At 28.0% G+C, this 23,047-nt stretch overlaps 1 protein-coding gene across 2 annotated transcripts; it reads right to left on the bottom strand.

Annotated features, from left to right (window-relative positions):
- Window positions 1-999: 999 nt before the first annotated feature.
- LOC149520286 (pleiotropic drug resistance protein 2-like) lies at window positions 1,000-8,584 on the bottom strand. 2 transcript variants are annotated; one of them, XM_089759509.1, is made up of 20 exons: window positions 8,015-8,584; window positions 7,809-7,929; window positions 7,434-7,522; window positions 7,066-7,150; window positions 6,507-6,797; window positions 6,320-6,410; window positions 5,290-6,190; window positions 4,995-5,155; window positions 4,737-4,840; window positions 4,473-4,638; window positions 4,289-4,375; window positions 4,033-4,169; window positions 3,587-3,919; window positions 3,151-3,441; window positions 2,959-3,042; window positions 2,681-2,814; window positions 2,351-2,578; window positions 2,052-2,223; window positions 1,689-1,943; window positions 1,000-1,599 (listed from the first exon to the last, which is right to left on the bottom strand). In XM_089759509.1, the coding sequence occupies exons 1-20, from the start codon at window positions 8,395-8,397 to the stop codon at window positions 1,330-1,332; spliced, it is 4,383 nt and encodes a 1,460-aa protein (XP_089615635.1). In that variant the 5' UTR covers window positions 8,398-8,584; the 3' UTR covers window positions 1,000-1,329. The 2 variants fall into 2 exon arrangements, with proteins under 2 accessions (XP_089615635.1, XP_089615634.1); XM_089759508.1 differs by having other exon boundaries at window positions 2,959-3,441.
- Window positions 8,585-23,047: the final 14,463 nt, after the last annotated feature.

Here is a 23,047-nt window from a genome sequence, read left to right as displayed (position 1 = left end):
TTTTTGGCTTGTTTCCCAAACAAAACAAAATTCTAGCAATAATAATTTAGCTAGGTTTGTGACGAGAAAGTTAATTTGAGTCATCTAAGAGGAGAAGGAAATATGGTAGAGCAAAAGGATTCCAAAATGCCACCTGAAATCGTACAAGTAAAACCGTGAAATGTAGTGATTTTAAGATTTCTGTAGGAGACTGTTTTGATGGAAGGATATATATTAACATGGAGTAGCTGTTTCATTCAATATTTTTTTAATAAATTATGGTTTCTAACAAGTAAAACTGTGAAATGTAGTGATATTAAAATTTCTGTAGGAGACTATGTTTTTAGTGAAGGATACATATTAACGTGGAGTAGTCACTTCATTCAATCTTTTTTTTTGATAAGTTATGATTTCGAAAAAATAAAAATGTGAAATGGAATGTTTTTAAGATTTTTAAGTTATGGTTTTTAAAATGTAAAAAATGTGAAATGCAATGTTTTTAAAATTTTTGTAAGAGACTGTTTTGATTGAAGGATATATATTAACGTAGAGTAGCCACTTCATTCAATCCTTTTACTGGTAAGATATGGTTTCTGAAAAGTAAAAATATGAAATGCAGTAATTTTAAGATTTCTGTAAAAGATTATATTTTGATTGAATGATATATATAAACGTGGATTAGCCGTTTCATTCTATCCTTTTTCTAGTAAGTTATGCCTTTCTACTTTACTCCATCTCCTGCCTTAATTTCTGTTTCAGTATAACGTTGAGTTTGACATTATCCCCTTCACATTTTTACACAAAATGCTCCATCAAGTCAGGTTACGATGGATTTAGAAAGTTTGTTGCCAATATTAAAAGAAGATTCAGAATTAAGAAATCTTCATTTAGAAACTAACCTTCGTACATGGTTAAGAGGCAACTTTGAAGCTGAAATCGGTCTACAAATGCCATATCCTTTATTCGGTACCAAAAGGAGAAAAAATAAGGACCATGTGAAATGCTTGAAAACCAATTAGATTAGTACTAAGCTCGAAATCCTTGATTTAATATGGTTGAAAATTTTTGTTCAACAGTGATGTTCCATTTGATTTTGAGGGTGAATAATTTACACAACGTGAAAAAAGAAAGTTACAAAAATTCTGTTTATGACAAGGCAATTCTTAAAGACTCTCACATGTCTTTTGCAGCAGCACAAATAGGTGCGGCATTTATGAAAAACTATGAGAAAAGAATATAAATACACAATGAAAATGAAAAAAAAAAAGGTTATAACACTTTTGTTTTCCCCAATACCCTTTAAAGATTTTCTACAATCCTAAAACATATAACATGCGTAGAAGAAACTAGTTATCTCCTTTGGAAGTTGAGGAACCTGATACCATAGGCAAATACGAAGAAAAAGAGGAGACACCAGCCAATATGAGCCACAGCAACAGCAGGGAGAAAGCCATAATCAAAACCCAAGTCTTCTTTGAGGAAGCCCTTTACTGTCATATTTTGCCGTCCAGGAACCTCAAGAGGAGCATTTTTATCACCCACTTGAGAAGTCACAAGGCCATATAATGTCCAAGCCACAGGAGAAGCCCAATAGTACCACCTCCACCATATAGGGATTTGCTGCCATAAATGAATAATGCAAATTTTAGCTTATTTCTCATTTTCTTCAAGTGGATAGATCGGTAGTTAATGACTTTGAAATGACTTACCGTCCTAGGAATGAGAAAACCAGAGAACAAGTTCCAAAAACTAAGGAAGAAGGACATGACAATTGCGGCAATTTGATGACCCGGTGTTAGAGCAACAACCATCATCCCATACAGAGTGAAGTAGACAAAGCATGTTAATATGAAGTAGTAGAACAATAAGAATTTTCCAGCCGTCCACTCAAATCCAATCATCGAGTATAGAAGTAAAGTATAAATGAAAGTTTGAATTGCAGTATAGATTGTCTCTATCGCCACCTGAAGAATAAAGGATGGTTCTTAAGTCCACAATTCAGTGGTAAGCTCATTTTGAAGAGAAAGGGAAGAAAACCAATCAAGTTCTCTTGTACGGCTAAAAACTTTTACCTGAGCAAATGCATAAGGCAATTCAGAATACATTCCAGCTGCTCTTTCACGATAGAAGACAGTTCTCTCTATTGCAACAACAGATTGCACAGCAGAGGCATTGGTTGCTCCAAGGAAAAGCACGGCAGAGTACATTGCTCCGAGAAGATTCATCAGATCTTGTTGTTTTGTTCTGGTGATCAAAATATTTTTGGTTAATGCCAAAATTTCACTCGCTAGTAAAAGATAACTGCATCCAGACGCAAAATAAAAGATTAACGCGTGCGCGCACACACATCGTTTCATAATCAACGACTTACGTTTGTTGTCCTTTGTTCCAGAAGATAAGACCAAATAAGATTCCGATAATTGCAGTCATGAAAAACCTAATTGCATTGTATTGAGGGTTCCTCCAATAAGACCAGTGTTGTTTCCAGAAGCAGGCCTTGCACTGTGTAAGGAATGGCTGAGAATATCTGGTTGGGAAGAACAGATCTTTGGAGCCAGGAGTTGGTGTACTAAGCTCTTTTATAAGTTCCTGATTCCTCCTGAAAGTTTGTGAAAAATAGAAATTGAGCACAATATATCTATAAGTGTCAGGCGAGCGAAAGAAGTTACTGCCTAAACTGTGACATTGCAGTTAAACTTACTGATAAAGTGAAGAGTTGGCATAAATATCTGCAAAATCTACATTCAATTGAGCCTCAACTGGTGGAGCGCTGACCTCAAGCATCCATGTTGCAGGATTGTATCCATCCCTGATCTTTGGAACCCCTTGGACAGCCTGTGGTAGAAGATGCATGTTAGCTTTTGCCACGTTTTCTGTAGTACCTACATTGTATTTGCTAAAGAGGCAATACATTGTTCATGCGATAAGATAATGTAGAGAGCCAACATTAATTAGTGCAGAAAACTTAGAAATTCTCACCTCAAAATATTCTATAAGATTCTGAGATTGGCGACCAAGAGGTCCAGCATAAATGACTTGCCCTCCTCTTTTCATCAAGAGTAACTGCAACAAGCACAATACAAAGTTGGATGCAGGTAATAGAATGGGAAAAAATGAATAAAACCAAAAGTGGCAAATTCCCAAAACGGAATCTATCCAATTGAATTTTACCTCATCAAAAGCTTCAAAGATGTCAATGCTAGGTTGGTGAATTGTGCACACAACAGTTCTCCCTGTGTCCACAGTGTTTCTCACAGTACGCATAACAATTGCAGCTGCTCTGGCATCAAGTCCAGAAGTTGGCTCATCCATAAAGATGATAGAGGGATTGGCAACCAACTCTACTGCAATTGTCAACCTCTTCCTTTGTTCTGTTGAAAGACCATCAACTCCTGGAAGTCCAACTAAGGCATTCCTTAGTGGTTTGAGCTCAACCAACTCCATAACTTCATCAACAAACATCTATTCAAAAACAAAAATTCAAGATGTAGGTTACATAACTTCATCAACAAACATCTATTCAAAAACAAAAATTCAAGATGTAGGTTATGATAGGAACTTTGCGGATGAGAACAGAAAAAGATACTTCTAAGATGGCTTTACCAACCTTTCTAGTCTTGGTGTCTATGTCAGAAGCAAGACGGAGCCAAGCTGAGTACAAGAGTGATTCATAAACTGTAACATTTGGGGAGTGAATGTCATTCTGCTCACAGTAACCGCTCACACGAGCAAAGGTTGCTTGGTTCTTCGTGTAACCTGAGATGCTGATACTTCCCTCAATGTATCCGCCTGTTTTCCTTCCTGCTAAAACGTCCATCAAGGTAGTCTTCCCAGCACCACTTACTCCCACTAATGCTGTCAATATTCCTGGCCTGAAAGCACCACTAACATCTCGTAGCAGCTGAAGACGATCTTCTTCAACTCCTTGGGTCTTCATTTCCTGGTAGAAAACCAAAATTTCACCTCAATGTTTCCTCATTAAACTAAATATGTCTTGAACAAAATGTCAGTTATCAACTGAAAGTAAAATGTTTAAGATGATAAGTAACTTACTGCAGGCATATCCACATAGTAGTTAATATGGTTGAATGCAAGTGAAAGGGGTTGGAAAGGCAAAACCATTCCTTTTCTAGGTGCGCTTCCTGAAGCATTCACGATATCTGAAGAGTTTCTTACTTGCATATTAATACCTGTAATCATTCAGAAAAGCTAAGTACTTGTGAAAAGATGGCATAAGTTGAGTAAATGCAGGTTTTGATGACAAAATTACATTAGATTTTAACTCAAAGCTCACAAAACGTTCACTTACCTTCTGGTTGCCTTCCAGCAGAGGATGGGTTTTTAGTCTTCTTATTTTCATCTTCATTGACAACTACAGCTTTGGAATCACCAAGGGCTGAAAATAAATTAATCCACATATAAGCAGTCAGTCAATATTGAAAATTTATTCAAATACAATCAATTGTAACTGTAAATCAGAGAATGACACTAACGATTCAGGAAAGTCAATGCTCCAACAAATAAAATGTTGAAGAGAAGGGAGAAGCCAAAGAGTGCTCCAACACAAATCCAAAACCAATATTCTTCTGTAAAGAAGCCTCTGGTGTTGAGAAGAACTTTTCCCACTGTTAGTGCACCAAATCTGGTGTCTGTGTTCTTCTGCATTGGATAATTATGTGTAAAATATTAATTATGGCCCATGGTGAATAGAAAAAAAAAACAAAACATGAAGGCAATTGAACTTCAGAAGATCTTACCGCTCCCCATCTTTTGTCGAGGAATTCGTTCATGACTATGGCATTTTGTCCGTACATCATAGGAGACACATAGTAGCCCCAGATCATCCATGGTTCAATGTCATCTACAAGTAAAAAATGTGTTAGAAAACTATTAAGGTAGAAACTGATCAATATCATCTAATACTAGTGGTTAATATCTGACATTAGGGATACAAACTTGTTTTAGTGCTTTAACCATAAAGATCTTTTAACAATAAATAGAGATCAACTACTTACTTTTGGCAACGATAAAGCCTCCAAGTACAAAAACCAATAGCAAGGTGAAGGTACCCAGGGTGTTTGCAACCACTTGTGTCCTTCCTACTGCAGCAATGAACCTGAAGAGGGACAAAGCCATCTGATGGATGCCAAAGAATGCCAAGAACTGTCGGAAGAACCTGGAGATTAAAAGAAAAAGAGGTGTCTAGTAAAAGAAACTATGAAAACTATAATGTCATTGAGATGGAGTCATCACTAAAATAACAAGGTGATCATGATCAGTAGAAAAAGGGAATGCTTCAATATTGCTTACCTGGCAGCAGATGGAGCAAAGCCAATTGTGTAGTATGTCAGGGCAATCCATATCCCTGATTCCATAAGTGATAGTGGGATTCTTAGGACCCAGATTGGTAGGCCAAAAGCCCATGCAGGATAAAACAAGAAGTCTCTTTGTTTATAGAATACAGGAAGCCTGAAAACGGTCATTGCAAGTTCCGCCATTCCATTGAACATCACATTGATTAAACTGAAAAATAGGGCTCCAAAAAATTTTTGACCATTTTCCAAAGTGCCCACGGGCATTTCTGTTCTTAGGTAAACAGTCAAGGCAATCACTGACATGATTGTTATCTGAACAGTCTTGAATATATACACAAAAGAGTTTCGCTTCATTAGCAGCCATTCCCTTGCAAAACATGCCCTGAACAGTTCCCAATTGGAAATGCCATATTTTTCTGTAACTAAGGCAGCAGGATGGGTTTTGGACTTATTATAGGGAACCCTAAGGTCTGATGCAAGCTGTTGGCCAATGTGGAAGGAATCGAATCCATGCACAAAATCAGAAACTGAAACATATCTGTAAGGTTGGTTCTTTTTGAACCAATATTGTCCTTGGTCCTTCTTGGAAGTTACTTCTTGCAAAAAGTCAGCAACTCCTTTTCTCTCAGGGCACTTGAAGCCCATGTATTCAAAGAAATCCAAGACATTCTCACGTGGACCCTGGTAAACAATTTGACCCTCTGAAAGAACGATAATGTCATCGAAAAGATCATATGTCTCTGGTGCCGGCTGTAGAAGAGAAATGACCATGGTTACATCCATGATATGAACCATTTGCCTCATGAACTTGCAAATCTGGAAAGTAGTAGAACTGTCCAATCCTGTTGATATTTCATCCATAAATAGAGCCTTTGCTGGTCCAACCAACATTTCTCCTGCAATCAAGTAAAACAAAAACTATTACACCAGCAATTCGTAAGTAAGCACAAATGCTCGTATACAAGAAGTGAAGTAATTAAGACAAAGCAAAATTGGTATGCTTAAACTTGTTCTGGAAAACATACCTGTGGTCACACGCTTCTTTTGGCCACCAGAAATACCCCTACGCATCTCATCTCCTACCATGATATCCGCACAAATATCCAATCCAAGTATCTGTCAGAAATTGTTACAAAAGTCAGTTCCTTTATAATTAGACTGTCTAACTTGATAAGTCAAAAGATGAAACAACTTGAAACACAGAAGACTAACCTTTAGAATATAATCTGTCACCAAGCTTGTTTCTTGGCCTGCCACTGCTGTGGCTTTCATGAATGCATCAATCTCAGAATCTGGCTTAATTCCAGCTTCTTTCTCTCTTCTTGACAGCTCTGTAAGCATTTCATATCTTGTACCAACACCCAAACAACGCCCCGAAAAATCCAATGTCTCCCGCACTGTCATTTCACCGTAGTGAAGATCATGTTGACCGATATAAGCACATGTCCTTTGAGGAACAAACTCATCCAATTCATGACCGCAGTAAGTCACTTTTCCAGATGACTGTTCGCAAATCCAAATTATCAGGAGATTACTCGAAATAAGCAAATTGTAGAATCTATGCAATTTCATCATCTAAATTCATACTAGAAAGCAACTTTCATTCTAATATTTGCATATGCTTAATATGCACTGGGTTTTGGCACAACTTCAACTATGTAGGTGGAAGAGAAAAAATGGATGAAAAGAAAAAAAAAAGTGAAGAAAAATAGGTGAAAGAAAGAGTTGCCTGATAAAAAAAAAAAACTGTTTAAAGGAGTTGGAAACTCACCCTTAGATCATGATCAAGCTTTCCAGCAAGTGCCATTAACAATGTTGTTTTTCCAGCTCCTGGAGGACCAAGAAGTAGGGTCATCCTGAAAATTTTCATTCAACTATTAATCCATACATAGTTCTTAAAAAACCAAAACAAAACTATCTATTTCATCAAATGAAACACTTCAGCTTTATCGATTGGAAATCATGACTACTTTCTGTCCAGGCAATTGTGAATGAAAACAAACTTTCATCGCCAAAGAATATATATGTATTACAAATGTTACCGTCTGCTTGAGGATAGGCAGTGAGATTTGGCTTGTCCATTAGTTCTTTCAGATCCAAAGAGTGAAAAAAAAAAAAGTGAGAATTCCATTGAATTACCTCGAGGGTTTGATTATGCCGCTAACATCTTTAAGTATCTGAATTTTTCTCTTCTTAGATGGTGCAAGCCGGACCAATCCGAGAATGCTCTGTTGTTCATGAAAAGAATTAAAAACACAAAAACAAAATTTAAAAGGTGAACCAATTAAACAGAGTTTTAGTTTTAAGAATAGTAAAATCTGAAAAACAGAGGCCACGTCTGTTTTGAATAAACATTTTTCGTTTGATTCTGAAAATCAGAAATACAAAAAACTTTTGAAAATTAATAAATCCAAAGAGTTCTCCATCATGTATTTCTAAAGCTTCATGATTTAAAAATAAATAAATTTAAAAAAATGAGTTTTGATAGCTCAAAAAGAATAAGAAAAACAATACCTCTATTGTGTTCAAGGTAACATTAAGGAGAGTAGGAAGAGCTCTGCTTCCAACATACACGTCTCCTTCAACTTCCAAATGCTCAAACCGAACTTCAATCTTTGGAATCTCAATCCCCACTCTACACCAATCAGAACCCAGAAATGAATCAAATCAAATCTAAAAAAAAAAAAAACGACTATTTTTTGTTTTTTTTTTTAACTTACCTATCTGTTCTGTCCCTTAATCTCCTCAAAAAGTTTTCATTATCTTCTTCAACAACTTTCAACATACTATCCATCAACTGCTTCTTGTCTTGCATCCCAAGCTCAGTAACATCAACTTCATCATGAACAACTCTCCCATTATCAAGAACTTGTCTCAACATCCCTTTTTTCAACCGATCATACGTTGGTAACCTCTCGATAGCAGCCCAACGTAGCTCCTCCTCGTCATCTTGACGTCCACTCCTGTTAAACACTTCGGGTGGAGGTTGCCAAACCTCCCTGAAGCTCGCTGATGCCCAGCTCCTATGGCTGCTCGATGCCGCCCAGCTCCTTCTGCTGCTCAACGACCTTGCTAGATCATCTCCAGCTAAAGCTGACGCCATGATATGTTATTCTTGATTCAGGCTACAGCTTAGCTTCGTTAATCAATTACTATAAACCAAAAAAAAAAAAAAAATGCCTCCCGGTTATAATGATCTGAATAAAGATTTATAACATGATTTCTTCTTTGCTTCTCGCAAAAACACCTTTGAAATGAGAAAGAAACTGTGGGTTCTTTTCTTGTTGGGTGGAAAAAAGAGAGAGAAATGGAGGGGTACTTAAAAAGGGCGTGGAAAATGATAGACAAAGAAGGAAGAAAAATGCTTTGAGTCGGATATTTGAATAACAGTATAACTAGGAAACTTCAACGGTGATGAACCTAAAGGCAAATCTGGATCTGTAATTTTTTTTTTTTCTGTTTTTAATTATGTCGGGAAGTGTAAACAAGCCAGACGCATGCGGAAAATTTTAACAACTAAAAGAATGGAAATCACGATTTGCGGATAAAATAAAGATTCTTTTAGGCTTTTATAATAATGAATTTAATTGGCTGGATTTTGTTGTCTTTATAGTGGTTAGCGTCGTATAGGATTATCGACGGGTCTTCTAGAAAGTCCAATATTTACAAATTTGGGTTCATCCAGAAGGTCAAAACCTGATGAACGTTGATAAAAGAACACGTTTCTTTAACCCACATTAATGCTATATTTGGATTCGCAATGAGTTTAATTTTGATGAAATTAACATTAATGGTAGATTGATTATTATAATAAAAATTTTAAAATTAATAATAAAATATATATTTTAAATTTTTGATGAAAAATAATGATGAGATGAATTATAATAAAAATATCAAATAATTATTAAAATTATTAATTAAAAGTTATATATAATAAAAAATTTTATTTTTTTAATATTTATAAATTTAATAAATTATTTAAAATATTAAATTATTTTTCATATCAAATAATAGTTTTGTTAATAAATAATTAAAACTTATTTATTGTTTCATAATTTTTAAATAAAAAATTAAATAATAAATAATTAATTAAAAAAATAAATTTAAGTTGCAGGGATATTTTGTTTCCAAAACTTAACTTTAAAGATAAATAAAGAAAAACAAGCTGAATCGAAGTAATGCATTGAACAAACGGCAAAATTCAAAATCGCGCTACTAATGCCGTTGGATAACTTCAACACAGTTAGCAAACCTTTGCATAGAAATCCCACCTCCATCAGAAATAAGGTAGAATCCAAACGCAGCCAAAGCTGTTTCTGGCACTGCTCAACCACAGCCTCTTTTTCTATTTTATAACTTTTATTATACACATTTTTATTATATTTTTTTATACACATTAATAATAATTTTTTTTTTGCTTTTGAGTTACATTTTATGAAATAAAAGTTAGAGAAAATTTTAATTTATTTTTTTAATTTGATCAAATATCAGATTCGATTTCATGTTTCAAATATATCAATTTTTTATTTTTATATTTTCAATTTATATCATCAAAACCCTAACTATTGAATCTGGGTGTAACTCAAATAATTTATTCATCTTTCATAAATTTTCATAAAATTAAAATTTCATCATCAAACCTTACAATTTTTTTTTTATTTCTCATAAATCTTGATCTCTTTAATTTGTAAAAAAAAAAACCAATTAAACCACTAACTCAATAGTGGATACTTGATAGACATGTGTTTTGCCAACTAATAAAAATGATACATGTAAATTGTCAACAGCATTAACAGAATGTTAAATTATTTTATTATATAATAATCTTAAATATAAAAAATTGATATATTTAACTCAAATTTGAGAGGTGATGAAAGCAATTTATTATTAGAATAGACGTTTTTCTCATTTGTGATACATAAAATCAAATAGGATGGCAGAATCCTTTTGACTTTGTGAACAAGAAATCAAGGGCCCGTAACTAGGTACCATCATATGAAAACACAACTTTGGGTGGACGAACCGAAATATTTGATATTCACATTAACATTAGACTTTGATAGCCATCAATAATTAAGTCTACTTACTGTGGAATACGGAATCAAATAGATAAAATGAATAAAAACAAAAATCAAAATCAAATTTATAGACCGGACACATGCATGCGGGTGAGCCCGTCATTTTCTAGGTACTCAAGTTTATCATTTATTATAGCCAAGTCAATATTCAAAATAAACAAGCTATACATGCTCCATCTAGAAAGCATTTGTTTTTATTCAATTTGCCTGCTTCGATTATTACTTATTAATCATAATTTGGTTTTTTTTAATTAAAATTTATTGTTGCTAAACTTTAATAGATGTAAAAAAAATTAAATAAAAAATCAAGACTATTTTTGATGAAATTTTTATCTTAATTCCGTCTTAAAAAAGTATATCAATGACATATTCTTTGATGAATTTTTTTTCGTCAATATTGTTTTAATGATAAAAAATTTTAATTATTTTATCAAAAGAATTATGGTAAATTTTCGTCGAAAATTCACGTCACGTATAAAAAATAATTACATGGCACGTAAACATATAAAAATTATTGACAAAATTTAATTCCGTCAGAAAAGTTTTGTAGCTAATACGATTTTCTCTTGTGGACTTGTAGTGATGTCTAAATACAGTTGGACTTAATTAAGGTTTTTTAATACGAGTATATAATTATTTATTATATAAAGTTAAACAATGGTTCTCTATCTTTTAAATTGATCCTTTTACGAATTTATTATAGTGCCTAAACTTATACCAACCTTTTATTAACATTAAATTAATAGCTCGTAGCTCTAATTAAAATAGGAAAAGCTAGCTTCAAACATTGTTATTTTGAAGGGTGCAACTATGTACTTCAAACATGAGTTCTAATTTCAAGGCTTTGGTTTTGTGAGAATTATCACCGGTATTTGACATAATTTAATTATAGTAACCAAATCTTAATTCTTAATTTATAAATAAATATTACTCAAAAGGCTAAAATATTTCAATGGAGCAAATTTGATATTTTATTGATAAAATTTTAATAATTTTAAATTAATTTTACTATATATATATATATATATATATCTTGAGCTTAAAAAAAAAAAGGCCACTGACTATAAGATCAAAAACAAAATATTAAAAATATGATATTTAACTCAATTATTTTATATAATTACTTTTGACATTCAATAAAATTAGAATTTAAATCTTATTACCTGCTGTCTATTTTTATATCTCCAAACAGCAACAACTTTTATTAAAAAAAAAAAAAAGAAATTTTAAGAAATATTGAATTTGGTTATGGATTTGAGTTAGGTCATTTCAAAGATGACAATCAATATACTTTTTGAATCAATAAATTCGAGTTTAATTACATTATCATCATTATTTTTTTTAATTAATGGAGTAATTAGTATATGTATTTTAATTTTTATGATCTTAAATTTATTTATAATACAAAAATAAATAACTAAAAATAAGGAACAAATAAAAAAAAAAAGTACCAGTCAAACAAGCCTACTAAATAAGAAAATGAAGCGTCTTTTTTCTGCAATTTTTTAGAGTAAAGCTGTTGGTTGCTGGAAGTAAGCACATGGAAAAGAGTCTGCTCCGAAGAAACAACATAATTGGGAAGATAATCTTTCAGACTAAGATCTAAAGGTATTTGACCATAATATAAAATTTCATTCAATTAATTTATATAATTGTTTTTAAAATATAATATTCAGTAAAATTTTTATTTTTTTTTTTTGTGAAAATTTTTTTGACTAAGATGCATGATAATTCTATTGCACATGCCAAATCGAAGGCCTACTTTTGATATTATTTATTGCATGAATTTTGTTGTAAATTTGTGTATAATATAAAATAATATCTCGTATAAATATATAAAAATTAAAATTTTTGTCAAAAATAAAAAAATTTAAAAGTTTAAAATGTTGACATGCAGACGATTTTAAAAAATCTCCACATGAAATTTAAAAAATGCATTTTATTTTATTTGATATATTTTTAATTTAAAAATAATTCAAAAAAATAAATTGATTATATTTATGTTTTTATTATTAACATTAAATCATTGTCAATTCAACTCATATTAAAAGTATTAAAATTTTTAAATTTTCTTAATATGACAAATTAAATCAATCAATGTAGAATTAATAAATCAATAAATACTACAATTATAATTATAAAATAGTTGATTCTCTAATCAATCATTTGATACATTTATATTTGATTAAATATAGTATTCAATAATTGATGTATTTCATATATAAATATATAAAGCGAATATAATTCAAAACACGAAATTGATTATATTTATATTTTTATTATTGATTTTAAATCACTTTCAATTTAATTCATATTAAAATTTTAAAACTTTTTATTTTGACAAATTAAATCAATCAATATATAATTAATAAATTATAAATATTATAATTACAATTATAAAATAGTTGATTCTTTAATTAATTATTTGATACATTTATATTTGATTAAATATAATATCCATTTGAGTAATTGATGTATTTCATGATATATTTCATGTATAAATATATAAAGCAAATATATCAAATTAATTCTCCATAATTAAGTTAATTGAATAAAATATTTTATTAATTTATATTTGATCGATATATTTATATTTCATTAAATATGATTTCATTTTATTTAATTTGATAAAATATTAATGCACGTTGATTTTATTTATTTTTATTTGTAACATTTTTAATTTTATTATTTGATATTAATGCACGTTAATTTAATTACAATTTAATTTGTTTTATTATCAATATTAAATACAATAAATTTATTTTATTTTATTGTTCTAAATTAAGGGATCTTTAAATATTAATGGCAGAAAAAATATTTCAATATCAATCAACTTGCCATTATTATACCATTATTCATTAATAATTTTTATTATTTCAATATTAGTTTTCATAATTTAAAATTATCTTATTAATTGACTATATTTATGTTTTTACTATTAACTTTAAATCACTCTCATTTCAATTCATCTTAAAAGTATTAAAATTTTAAAATTTTTTTAATTTGACAAATTAAATCAATCAATATATAATTAATAATTTAATAAATACAGTAATTACAATTATAAAATAATTGATTCTTTAATTAATTATTTGATACATTTATATTTGATTAAAAATAGTATCCATTTTAAGTAATTGATGTATTTTATATGTAAATATAGAAAGCAAATATATCCAATTACTTCTCCATAATTAAATTAATGAAATAAAATATTTTATTAATTTATATTTGATTGATAGATTTATATTTCATTAAATATGATTTTATTTGATAAAATATTAATACACGTTTGATTTCATTTGATAAAATATTAATGCACGTGGATTTCATTTAATTTCATCTATAATGTTTTATAATTTTAAAATCTAGATATTAATGTATGTTTATTTAATTAAAATTTAATTTCTTTTATTACCATTATTAAATACAATAAATTAAATTTGTTTTAGTATTCTAAATTAAAAGATATGCAAATGTTAATGGTATAATAAAATATTTCAATATCAATAAACTTATTTAGACCGTTATTCTCTCACAATTTTTATTATTTCAATATTAACTTTCATAATTTAAAATTATCTTATTAATTAGTCTATAACATACCTTTTTGTATAAGTAACTCTAAGTTAAGCATAATGTACCTTTAACCACTTGTCACTAATTTTATATTTTTTTATCACTATTCAACTCTATTTCAATTTTCTCTCTAATTTTTACTTTGTATCGTTTATTGGTCTGTGATATTCAAATGTTATTCTCTTTTTATACTTATACTTTATATTTCTTTAACTATAATATTAGCTTTATTTAAAAAAATTTTTTTTGTTAATAACTGATTTAAAGATGATTTGGTATATACAAGGAAAGTCTTTCATCAATAGAATCATTATCATAAAAGTTAATACCACTTTTGGTTGAAACAATATGTCATGTGGGTGTAATAAGAAGCTATCTGAAAGTCGATGTAAATTTTCAATGTTATTCTTGCAATGTTGATGTCCTTAATCTAACTCAAAAGTAATTAGCATTTATATTTTTTATATTTGATACATAAGAAAATTATTATTCCATGATGATAATAAAAGTATTTTAAATTATTATATTATATTTATAATTATAAAAATTTACATTTTTTTTATAGATATAAGTTGAATATTGAGATATATGATAATTTTGAAAGGGCGATGTTCATATTGTTTAATACAGAAGTAAAAGATTTAATTAATAGAAATGTTGACGATCTTTATGAAATATTTGTTAAGGTATTTAGTTTAAAATTATTTAATATTATTTAATATTCAAATTAATTGAATGATATATTTATACTTATGATTTAGAAAAATGAAGATTATAAAATTCAATAGATATTCGAAGATCTTAAAAGTAAAATTTATGTGTTGGAGATAAGGGCAACAAAGTATAATCTTAAGACAAGTAATATCAAACTTACAGTGAATAAAGTGTATAATTTTGATCTTAAGCTTGAATGTCAAAAATTATTAGAAGAAGTATGTATAAGCTTATTATAATGATTATATTTGTTATAAAGTTATATAATCTATATTATAATTCAACTGTTGTTAAATTATAAAATACTATTTTATCTATCTCTTCATTTTTATTTATAAAATTTATTAGCTCATCAAGTAAAATGACACATATTTTAAAGATTGTAAGAAATACAAGAGAATCAATCATTGAATATTCGCTTCAACAATAATTTATGCAAGAATATCCAATGAAAAAAGCTTTTATGCAAGATTGATTTTAAGGATAAAATTTTTAATTTTTTTAAAATCAAAAATATTATTACTTTTTATTTAGAGATTATTTAGATTTAATAAATTATAGTTTGAGTTTTTTTAGAATTAATGATAATTGTATAAGTACATTCTATATGTAAGTAATTTATTTTATTATATTAAAATATATAAATTTAAATAAAAATAATTATATAAATTATGAATTATTCATAAATTTTATAATTTATATTATTATTTAAAAATTTATTAATATATAAATATATTTTCATGTATCGCACAAATTTAAAATTAGTTATTTGGTAAATTCAAAACTAATCCAACGATTCATAAAAAGGCTGTAAATGACATATTGGAATCAGACCAATAATTATATGTAATTAAAAAAAATACAAGTATTTAACAGAAAAGTCATGAGACGACTGCCATTGATTGGTCCAACAACAAAATATATTCAATGCTCAATAAAAAAAATATTTTCACAAAGAAAGATGCTACAATAGCAGTACTACTATTCTAACCAACATTGAAAGTAACAGTAACGGGTAATAGATGGATGCCATAATTGAAAACGATAATACATAATTAATAAAAAAGCTGATGTTTGTCAATTTTTTTCATCTTAAAAATATAATCTATATAATAAAGACCTAAAAATGAGATCATGTCATTTTAATGTAACGAATATCTATAATAAATTAAATATATAAAACCTGTGTTGAGAGGGTTGGTTAGGCTCCTTGGGCTGCGAGTATTGGAAAAAAATGACTAGAAAATGACTGAACGATGACTTTAAGAGCTGCAAGTTGGACAAGTAGCTTCAAGTTCAGTAGGAAAGATTACTTTTTTGGGGGGTTATTCTACATGACAATGAGTCAATTAGCACTCAAAGATTGAAAAAAAATTAGGTAGTTTTATTATAATAATAATAATTATTACTTTTTTGCTTCTGGTTCAACTTGCCCGCCTAACATTTCAACAACACAACTATTATAGTATTTTCTCGGTAGTTCGGTGATTGCTTCCTTTCACAAGCAAGGAAGAGCAAAGGTCTTGTCTATTTCTTAAGAATTCAGATTTTTAATCTGAGTTTTGAATATTTCGAGTTTCAATCCTATCTGATGCTTGAATTAATAATATATAGTTTACCATCTAAAATTTTACTGTAGAAATGGATTCTTTGTTGTCCTAATTACGCAAGCAGATTCTATATTCGGTTTTTAATTATCCATTTTCACTGTTTGATGACATAAAACTTTATTGATTAAAACGTTTTAAAAAATTATAAAATAAAATTTTTATCATTAAAATTAAAATTTTAATATTTTATTAACAAATTATAAAAAGAAATTAGGGGACAGAAACCGGTGAAATCTGAAAAAGTTGTCTTGTCATCGTGGTTACCACTTACTAGGATTGAAAATGGGTGTGAGGTCTATATTTCTGAGATAGAATTATTAGCCAAGTTGTAACAAAATTCAATAAGCAATTATTAAAGACATCGTAACGCTTTAGCATTATTTAATTCTTTTCATTATTTAAAAAAAATTAAATAAATAAATTATTCAATCATTCATGTTAAAATAAAATATATATATTTAATAATATAAAATATATTATAAAAAATTATATATTTAAAATAATTTCAACATACAATCAATAATTAAATTCAAATCTAAAATCTCTATATTAAAAAAAAAAAAATTTTTACCAATTAAATGAATCACTTAACTTTTCATTATCATTGCCGTGGAATATAGGAAGAGCCCTCCTAACTTTAAAATCCGTTGATTCATGGAATATTGTCGTTACGTTACTCTACTTGGAATTGGACAATAACTGGAACATGTCTAAAGGGACTGTTTTAATTTAGAATATTTTGGTAATTAGCAATGAAATTTATTCTAAACAAATTCATCTTAAAAAAACAACAACCCTGACCATCTTTAAGAATTCATTAGTATATACTCAAGTCAAATCTACCTGAAACAACCTACCATATAAGAAAATAACTGTATGCAAATTTGAGGAGATATGGTAAAATTTTTGGTCCATCCAGCTGATTAGTAAAATTGAAAAGAAATACTAATAATAATTACTACTAATGTCAAACTAGATTAGAGTCGGCCAGAATAATTGGCCTAAGCTCAACGATTTATCTGCCATAACAAAGCAAAAACAGTTGAATTGAAATTTGTTTGATTAAAAAAAGGTGTTTGGTGAATATCAAATTTCTAAGTAAATGAAATGACTTTTATTATACATGATATTTTCCCCTAGCATTCATCCTGTTTCCCACTCCTTAGTTCCCAGTCCACGTTTTTTAGAACAAATTGCCTTTTATTTCTTAGAGTTTTATCAACATATTTCATTAAAAAAATTCTTTAAACAAAGTAAACGTCTCCATTATTTCTAACCAACTGCCTGGCCAATAGAAAGTATATATGTAAAAGAGAGATCCACATAAATTAGTGTAATTATATATGTATATATATATATATATATATATGTAATAGATCATATTTCATGTGTTGTTATGGATCTAATGTAATTATTTGATTCACGTGTATTTATATTATTTAATAAATATGTTAATATTAAATTATATTAAACATTAAATGTATTCATACACAATTATTTGAATTTATGAATATTATAAATTTATGAATAATTAAGTTTATAAATAATTAGATTAACTCAATTTGGATTTCATTCATAATTAATTAATAGTAAATATAAATCTAGATTCAAAATTTAAATAATAGCAAAAATGAAGTTAATTTATTCACAACTAATTAAATTTATAAATATCACAGATTCATGAATATCTAAGTTTATGAATAGTCAAATACATTCATCTATAATCAAAGAAGATTAGCATATGACATGATAAATAAATGATATTTTTGGCAAAAATAAAAATAATATCTGACATGGCAATGAGTGATGCTTATATCAGAGTGTCCAGGTGACACAATATCAGAATTAGAGAAAGAAAAAAATATATATAAGTAAGATATTAGCTTGTTAAACTCCAAGGAGATTAAGACTTTTTTTGTAGTGTAGTTAAAAAGATTCTCATATTCCTTAATATCCTTTTATAATTTAACCTTCAAAAGTCTAAATATAAAACACAAATATTACGCAATAAAAGTATCTCCCACCCTGATATCAAAGGAAGTTTGAATTTTTTTTAATAAGAAAAAGAAGTTGAAAAAGAAGTCTCAGTAAAGATTAAAAATGTAAGGATGGGAGCCACCAAAAATTGACCCAACAACGTTATAAGTCCAGGCTCCAAATTTTGAACATGTCCAAACAAAAGTGGGACATGGTATTTATTTAATGCCAGTACGACACTCGACATTGCACTCAAGACGCCGGTGTTGACCCTTTGCTTTAACATGGTCCCGTGAATGCCATGCCATCTCCATGATAAGGTCATGCAAGTCACGCTCACGCCACTCTCTTACTTTCTTCTTGTTGTGGTTCTCAATAGTCAAAGTGATTTACAGCAGCCATTGCACCTCAAACAAAACTTCAGATTTTATCTTAAAGGTTTCGGGTCGGAATCATGAAATAAATGACGCTAAGATTTAACGATAAGAGAAACTTACCTTTCATTGTATAGTTCAAAATCATATGGAAAAATAAAAATCTTAAAACATTGAACAAAAAAGGGATTTACACCAAAATCTAAGAAAAAATTCCAAGGATGAATAATGTAAAAGGACTTTTTGTTGAAATGAGAAAGTATTGTAAATAAGTAAAACAAGATATGTTGGAAAACAACAGAGAAGAAAATTAGAGCAAATTATGAGGTATTAAGTGCAACTATAGATGATAGTAAGTGATGAAGCAAAACTGAATAGAAAAAAGAATAAGGTTAAGAAAAAGATTTAAGAAGAGAAAATTACAGAGAGAACTGAGTAAATTTATCAAAAGTTTCAAAAGTCTCCAATTGAGTTGTAAGATGTTTTATATATAGGTCTTCAAAATGGAAGTTATATAACATGAGTATTGAATATGAATAATGGTGAATAATTTGAGAATTAACCGTTGCAAAAAATATTAATGTATTATTTAATGAGAGTTTAATTATTTTTTTAGTGATAGGCATAATGAATATAGAAATTTATTATCTGTTCTAAAAAAAAAAAGGAGGAGCACTCATATTTTAGGAAAAAGTTAAGAGAAAACCTCTTAATTATTTTCATCTCCGATTCACCACACCAAGCTCTCCCGAATATCCCAATAGTGGAATTAACTCAAGAATTTTGTTATATTTCGAGGTTATTTTTACTTTTTCATCTAGTGAAGTAACATTTGGTAAAGTGTCTTTTGTAGAATAACTCTTAACGAAGCAACTTTTGATGAAAGTTTTCGATAAAGGTGTTGATGTTATTTCTTAAGGAAATTATTTTGAAAACAACTGTTCCATAAAGGTATTATTCTTGGAAGAAATTGTTCCTTAAATAGTTGTTTTATGAATAATTATTCTGTGAAAAAATTGTTTCATAAATAATTGTTCCGTAAAATAACTTTCACTAAAACAATCTTATCATCAATTCTGATTTATCCCTAATTTAACAATTTTAGAAAATTTTATAAGAATAAAATATTAGTAACTAAAATCAAGTATCTATATTTTGCCCCTACTTGAGAATTCTTAAAACAAGAAATTTTCATGCACCAATACAATTAAAGAGTAAAATTAATATATAAGATATATTTATTCTCATAATTTTAAAGATGAATGATATAAGTTTGCCCCTTGCATGAGAATTCTTAATATAAGAAGTTTTCATGTACTAGTGTAATGAAAGAGTAAATGATGAATAATGTATGCCTCATTCAAAAATATGTATATTTTGATTGTGCATTGTGCATAGGAGGGTCCATTGCCCCAACATGGAATTTCTTTGATAAAGATCAAAGAATGTTCCATGTATAAAATAAATAAACTTTAATGTTATAAATGAAAGAATTACTTGTGAGATAGGTAATGTATAAAAGTGTAAGCCATAACATTAGTGTTTCTCTAAAAAATAAAAGAATTGTCAAATACAACAAATAATGGGAGTGTTTCCATAAAACAAAGAGAACAAGTAATGAAAGTGTTTTTTTTTTTAAGAAAATAGAAGAACAAGTAATGTGAGTGTTTTCTCAAAAAATAGAAAGAATTTCTCTAAAAAATTAGAAAATTAGTAATAAGAGTGGTTCCCTTAAGAAAAATAAGAGAATAAGTAATGCGAGTGTTTCTCTAAAAAATAGAAGAACAAGTAATAAGAGTGTTTATCTGAAAAATTAAGAAAACAAGTAATATGAATATTTTTCAAAAAATAAGAGAACAAGTAATAAGAGTGTTTCCTTAAAAAAATAGGAGAATAAGTAATGAAAGTTTTTCCTTAAAAAAAATAGGAAAATAAGAGAATAAGTAAACAAAGTTTTTCCTTAAAAAATAGTAGAATAAGTAAGAAATATATTTCCTTAAAAAAAATGGGAAAATAGGAGAATAAGTAAACAAAGTTTTTCCTTAAAAAATAGTAGAATAAGTAAGAAATATATAAGAAAACAATTAATAAGAATGTTTCCCTTAAAAATAGAAAAATAAGTAATAAGAATGTATACTTAACAGAACAAGTAAAATGAATACTTTCTTAAAAATAGTAGAACAAATAATAAAAATATTTTCCTAAAAAAATAAAAGAATAAGTCATGAGAATACTTCTCTAAAAGAAATAAAGAACAAATATTGTAAATCAAGTATTGTTTAAGAGAACAAGCAATGAACATTAGCTTTATTTTTTTAAAATAAATCAAGATAGCTAAAAGCACATGACAAATTGAATCACTTTTTTTTTTTTTAAGAATGGTTCTACTCATGAACTGTTTCTTAAGATGATATGCTAGTAGTTTGAGATTTTTTTTTTTTAATGAAAAAAGCTTTGCAAAGTAATGTATGAGAATAACTCTTTAAAGAATGATAAATGAAAAATTCTTTATGCAAAACATTTCTTGAAAGTGTGTTCAAGGAATACTTTGTAAAGAAAAATATTTATTTTGAATACTAGGAAACTCTTTGTAAAACAATATAGAAAGAGTTCCTCTGAGAAAAAATGCAAGTACATAATAATTTTTTAAAAATATATTTTAGAGAGTGCATAAGAAGTGGTTTTTGAAGTAGCATGTTAAAACTTTCTTTTTTTTTTTAATAATGCTAGGTAACAAATGTTTCTTAGGTAGATTTTATTTAAATTATACATAAATAAATATTTCATGACAATCACCCCTTGAAATGTAAGAAACATTCCTTATAAGAATGTAAGAGATGTACTTCTCAAAAATTATAATCGAAAATTTTTTGAAACAACACCTAACAAATTTGTTTTTAGGAATCATCTTTTAGATGTAAAAAAGCATTTCAATATGGAAGTATGAATGAGATATACCTTTTAAAAAAATGATAAGTAATGAGAAGTATTTCATGAGAAGCATCTCCTAAAAATATGCATTAATATTTTAAGAATACTTTTGAATAATAAAAAATAGCTTTTATATAAATAAATGTGAAATACTTGTTAAGATATCAAGAGAGTATATCAAAAGAATTTTTTTTTTAAATGAGAATTGCTTTTTTGAGTAATGCAATGAAAATATATTATAAGATAATTCATGAAAATTTATTATGAAAAGAACTTTTAAAGTTATGCATGAAATTCTCTTCTTAAGAAATACCTTTTAAAATGAAACACAATTATTGGCTAGGTGTTTCTTAGACAAGTAATGGCAAAAATAATTTTTTATGATGTTGTGCATAAAATAAGCAATTTTTAAAAATAACACATAAAAGCTATCTTAAGGTATTAAACAAAAAGCTTTTTTTTTTAAAGCATTTATTGGAATAATGCAAGAAATGCATTTTTATTAAAAAATTCTTGAAGTGACACACAAGTATGAGTGAAACATTTTTTTAAGATAATGATGATGTTTTTTGAGCTATTGCATAAAAAAATTTTCACAATAAAAAGTATGCAAGAGATTTCAATTCTCAATTGATTTATTTTGGAATTTTTTTTTTTATATAAGAGTAAAGTAGTAACAATAAGAAAGTAATATAGAAGACTTTAATAATCAATTTTTTTGAAGTACTTGTATATAAGGTAATGTAGTAGTAGAAAATACTTTATCAATCAATTTCATTTCAAGAAAAAGTTGCATATGAGAGTAGCATGTAACTTTCTCTTTTTAGAAGAGTGATAGAAGAAACTTAATAGATCACAACATCAAACTTTTGTTTATTGGGAAGAGCTTCGAAACGAGAGTGATGCAATACTACAAAATTTTCTCTTTAAAATATTTAATATGTGATAGTGACAAAATTTGTACAAGACCATAAGACTTTTTATTGGAAGAACTTGTACGTAAATTGAATAAAATAGTAAGATTTAAGATGTTTCACTTCTTTTAGAAGATTTTTTTTAGGAAAAATTTCAAGTTTGGAATTAACTATTCTTTGAAATTTGTGTCATCATATGTATGCACAATGCATTTTTGCTCCACTATATTTCAAAGAGTTTTTAAGCGTTTCATATGCAGATTATTTCTATAGCAAGGTGAACTTCTTAGCATATAAAAAATATATGATATAACAATATGCACATGATGTAGTATTCATGACATTTTTCAACTTTGATATTCAAAAAGTCTTGATAATATTAACATTTCATTGTAATTTTAATATCTTTACTTATGAGGTAGATAAGGTGTATAATACTAACAATGATGTAATTGTGTGCATGGCCAAGGAGAACTCTCGATTTCATATTTGAGAGATAATTTCTCAACCCAATACAAAGGAGATGTTCAATTCAAATAAAAACGATGAAGTTCAGCCAAAAGCATCAAGAGAAAT

The sequence above is a fragment of the Durio zibethinus genome, chromosome 1 (assembly GCF_047325235.1).
Source record: "Durio zibethinus cultivar Kanyao isolate XHJ-2024 chromosome 1, ASM4732523v1, whole genome shotgun sequence".
In the NCBI taxonomy this organism is placed as follows: Eukaryota; Viridiplantae; Streptophyta; class Magnoliopsida; order Malvales; family Malvaceae; genus Durio; species Durio zibethinus.
Note: the sequence above shows the minus strand (reverse complement) of the source record. Positions and strands in the feature narration are given on the sequence as shown.